Source organism: Tympanuchus pallidicinctus, unplaced genomic scaffold (assembly GCF_026119805.1).
Source record: "Tympanuchus pallidicinctus isolate F22 unplaced genomic scaffold, pur_lepc_1.0 scaffold50, whole genome shotgun sequence".
Taxonomy (NCBI): domain Eukaryota; kingdom Metazoa; phylum Chordata; class Aves; order Galliformes; family Phasianidae; genus Tympanuchus; species Tympanuchus pallidicinctus.
The window spans coordinates 1-4,402 of record NW_026294770.1 but is presented as its reverse complement, the minus strand read 5'-3'; the positions used below and the strand labels follow the sequence as shown (position 1 = coordinate 4,402).

Here is a 4,402-nt window from a genome sequence, read left to right as displayed (position 1 = left end):
GCAAGGCAACAAACAGGTACTGTAGCATTGGACATTGCTACATGTTCAGCTCATCTGAAGATGATCTCTCGAGGTCCCTTCCAGTCCCTGCAAATCTGTGATTCTGTGATCCTGCTGGCTTTTGCTGGGCTTCTGCATGAACTCCCTCTGCCCTGATGCCTTGGATCAAGACCTACAGAGTGAGACATGGGAATAATCCTCTTAGTCCTGTGTGATTCTTCTTGAAATCAGCGGTTCCCCCACCTGGGAGGGTATATGATTTACCTGCTGTCTGTATGGCTCCCGTCATTTTTTTCTTATTAAAATAGCCCTCCTGTTGCAGCCTTTGCTCTTGAGACATTTTGAGGTCTGGAGAGGACTCTGCGCAACTTGGTGCCCCATTCCGTGATGAGTGAGACAAAAAGCAAGGAGACAAAACACAGCAGCAGAATTGGCCACACAGAGAAGGGGTCAAGACTCCACACTCACGAGCTGGTACAGCTCTTGCCAGAAGGGCCCCTAAGAAACCTTAAGGAGTGACCTAGGCTGACATCATCTGCCTTGGCTGGACTCTGGTAGCACACAAAATGAGTCTGTTGCTCTCACTGGTGTTTGTGGTGCGGAAATGCTTGGGCTTCCCTTCCTGCCTCCCAGAAGATGCCTTCAGTCAGGAAGTGACATGGCGTAAAGCCAGAAATGAAACCGAACTGCTCAGGAAGCCAGCAGACCACCCATATCATTATCTGGGATGATTTGCATTCTGGGCAAGAAAAGCGTGTCAGCAAATAATCACCACTATAAGCAATGCCTCTGGATATAGGTCATCTTAGGTCCGGTATAAAAGGGAGCCCAGCTCCTTGCTTTCTCATCCACCGTTCTTACCATCTTCTCCTTGGGAACCAGGTGAGTGTGAAGCTCCTCTCTGTCCTTCCGGCTCAACTAAAGGAGGTCTCAGCACAGTGAGTGTCTGAGAAGTTATCACCTTTGTGTCATGCCAAACGGTGGGACTTGTCACGGGGAAGAGAAGTGCAGATTTGTCCTGGACTCCGAGCCCGTGTGTAGGTAGCGTGGGGGCTCAAATTTGGGAACTAGCTGGATAGGCACGGGAGGGTATTTTGGGCCAGCAGCTAGCTGGATATTTGGAGTCCAAGAATCCTTTGACTTCGTCTTTGCATCCTTCAGCTGCCAAGAGTGTACGTGCTTTGATTTAGTTGTGGCCTGTTGGACCTCTGTTCCTCATGTATCCCCGTGTTCTGCTTCCTTCCTACTCTCACTCCCAACAGGTGCACCAGCAGTCCCAAGTCATGTCCTGCTGCGACCCATGTGTGCCATGCCGGCCCTGCGGCCCGACCCCTCTGGCCAGCAGCTGCAATGAGCCCTGTGTCAGGCAGTGCCAGAACTCCACCATCGTCATTGAGCCCTCTCCCGTGGTGGTGACCCTGCCCGGACCCATCCTCAGCTCCTTCCCGCAGAACACCGCCGTGGGCTCCTCCACCTCCGCTGCTGTTGGCAGCATCCTCAGCTGTCAGGGCGTGCCCATCACCTCGGGGGGCTTTGACCTCTCCTGCATTTCTAACCGCTACTGTGGCAGAAGGTGCAACTGAAGGTGCTGGGCACTGCTCCCAGTCAAGGTCCCCGTGGAAATCACAGCATGCCACTGGACAGGAGAACAAATGTGGTGCTGCTCTCTCTGCCCTGCAACACACACAGGACGGGGCCTGCTGGACTTCCCTGACCACATAGAGAAAGTCTACCCGTATTCTCTTTTGCTCTCTCTTCCTATCTAGTATCTCGCTTGTCTGTTTGCCTCAGACATCTCTGTCTGTACCCTGAAAACCAGCCTAAAGAGACCTGACGCCTCTCTTCATTTCTCGGCCAGTAAGTGTGGGCCTGGTGGCAACGCTGTCGTAGCACTGGGCAACAGGTTCATGCCCGTTGCTGCTGCTCCCCACACTTGCTGCCTGCGCTTGCAGTGACATCGTTTCCCTCCTCTGACTCATTAAACACTTGCTGCATCCTCTTCTGTGTCGTGCAGAGTTTCTGTTCTTGTCGTTTGCGCACAGATGTCCAAAGGAGAAAGCCACGGCTTGAGTGGGAATCACCGGTGGGAGGTTCCATCATTCTTCTAGATCTGGGCGGCCTGTCAGCGCACACTGCTGCAATTTCATCTTTCAGGCACCCTCTGTTGAAGCAGAGGAAGTCATCCGCGATTCCTATTTAGCCAATGGCTGTTAGCCGTTGCCTGGCTGTGTCTCTGCTTAGACCTATCCCTTAGAGCCTGGAGCACCTCACGGGACCGGGCTTCTTGACCAATGAGAGCCGGTGTCCGGCCTGGCCTTCTGTTGGCCTCCTGGCTTGGTGCGCTGTAGCCACTGTGTGGAGCCTTCAGCCAGGCCCCTCTTGGGCCTGGCCCTGGCCTGGGTGCCGGCTCCTGCTCTCACCCTGGCACCAAAACCTTCTACGTGTAAATAACCCACGTGCTGCTTGCTTCAGGGCAGTGTCCTGTAGCTGCTTCTGGGCTGGCGTCACCTGCATTCAAAACCGAGATCTGTTGTGATGCGTCTACAGAACCACATTTTCCCAGTTCCTCCTTCTCTTGATTATGTCAAAATCCTCCTAGTGAAGAAGTTAAGTTATTGATGTCGCCTCTCCTATTCCCTGTCTGCATCCCATGTTAATGGAGGTATTCTGGGAGGCTGTCCTTAGGGACACAGGAACTGAGCAGAGCAGGCAGTCCTTTCAGGACACCTTGCTGAGAGCAGAAGAGCTCTCCCTCCCAAAGGGACAGAAATGATGCAGGGAAGGACGGACACCAGTATGAGCAGCTGAGCAAGGACTGGATGGTCAAACTGGGGATACTGAGGAAAGGTATAGCCAGTGGAAGCTGGGATGAGTGGCCTAGGAAGTCTGCAGGCCTGCTGTCCAGATGTGCAGAGATGCAATCATGACTGCCGGGGCTCAGGTGGAGGTGAACTTGTTGAGAGGTGTGATAACTAAAACAATGAGATTCTAGAGGTTCCCTGGTCAGAAGACACAGCTGAAGTAGAACGTCCTACCTCAGATCAGTGAGCATGGTGACGAGTCTTCAACTGACATTGTTAAGGCAGCGATACTCAGCAAGTCCTTTGCCCTGGCCTTCCTTGGTAATCAGGCATCCCAGGTCTCTCACATCCTTGAACCTGTAGGCAGGGGTCGGGGGAGCAAAAACCCTCCGACTGTAGGAGCAGAGCACATTGGAGGCCACCTGATGAGACTGAAAGTGCACCACCCTCCAGGACTGGAGAAAGCAGCTTCTAGCTGTGACGTAGATGGTGTGGTTGATTGTACCCTCAGGAAATTTGCCAATTGGACTAAGGTGAATGGGGCATGTGATGGGACAGAGGTAATTGATGGCATCCTTAGGGACCAAGACAGGCATGAAAATCAGCCCATTTGAAATTCATGTAGGTCACGTGCAAGGTATATTGCACTTGGGTGATTGCAATGCCAGGTCTGTCCACAGTCTGAGAGAACACAGTGAGAGGAGGCCTGTGGAGAAGGACTGCCCATACTTGAAAATGACCTGTTAGCAGGATGGGGTATTATTGGAATCAGTATTTTTGTCTTGTCAGGTACTCTACACTCTTTTGATTGCGTGGGGTATTTCTGGTCACTTGGTCACAGAAGGGAAGAACGAACGGTAACTGCCAGGAGACTTCATTCTTCCGCTTCTGCTGTCTGCTTGGTGGAGGAAAAGCAAAAACAGACTGGGAGTCACACAGCTGCGCGCTCTCCTATCACTGCTCCCTTGTTTTTCCAGGCTACAGCATTACAGGAAGGGCTTTGGTTTTGCAAACTCTCATTTTGTTGGATTTAATTGCAGTCGTACTGTATTCTATTGTATTGTCTCACCTTCTGATGTTATACTTAGAAAATTAACTTTATCGCATAGGTGTTTGCCACTGTTTTCCTCACCTGGGCCCATCACCCTGCATTTTCTCTCCCTTCTTGCCCCCTTCCTGGGGCCTGGGTCCCTGGGTCTCTTCGTTTCCTTCTCATGGGTCTAGCCTGAAGCAGGCCACACAGTGACATTAATTAGTCTAGCTGAAAGTTTGGTAAGAAGACCATTAAGGCAACCTTTCAAATGAAAACACTGTGGGAGTCTGGGATGCAATGCGCTGCTTTGTCTCTGCTCTCTCTCCCAACAGGTGCCCCTTCAGCCCGATGATTAGTCCTGCTGTAAGCGGGGCCTGTCATGCCAGCCCTGCGGCCAGACCCCTCTGTCCAGCAGCAGCAGTGAACCCTATGTCAGACAGTGCCAGGACTCCACCATCATCCCTGAGCCGTCTTCTGGGCTCGTGACCCTGCCCGAACCAATCCTCAAAGCACCCCTGTGGGATCTTCAACCTCCGCACCTGTTTAGAATCCCTCCGCCTGGTACCCC

General features: G+C 52.4%; 1 protein-coding gene across 1 annotated transcript; it reads left to right on the top strand.

Annotated features, from left to right (window-relative positions):
- Positions 1-783: 783 nt before the first annotated feature.
- LOC128091705 (feather keratin Cos1-1/Cos1-3/Cos2-1-like) lies at positions 784-1,583 on the top strand. Its single transcript, XM_052704985.1, has 2 exons — positions 784-882; positions 1,263-1,583. Exons 1-2 carry the CDS (start codon positions 784-786, stop codon positions 1,581-1,583), a joined length of 420 nt encoding a protein of 139 aa, XP_052560945.1.
- The last annotated feature ends 2,819 nt before the right edge of the window (positions 1,584-4,402 follow it).

Bases quoted from the DNA above. Each gene is read 5' to 3' on its own strand.
- LOC128091705 (XM_052704985.1), top strand. From the start codon at position 784: ATGCCTCTGGATATAGGTCATCTTAGGTCCGGTATAAAAGGGAGCCCA. The intron at 883-1,262 runs GTGAGTGTGAAG...CACTCCCAACAG, and splicing joins ATCTTCTCCTTGGGAACCAG to GTGCACCAGCAGTCCCAAGT.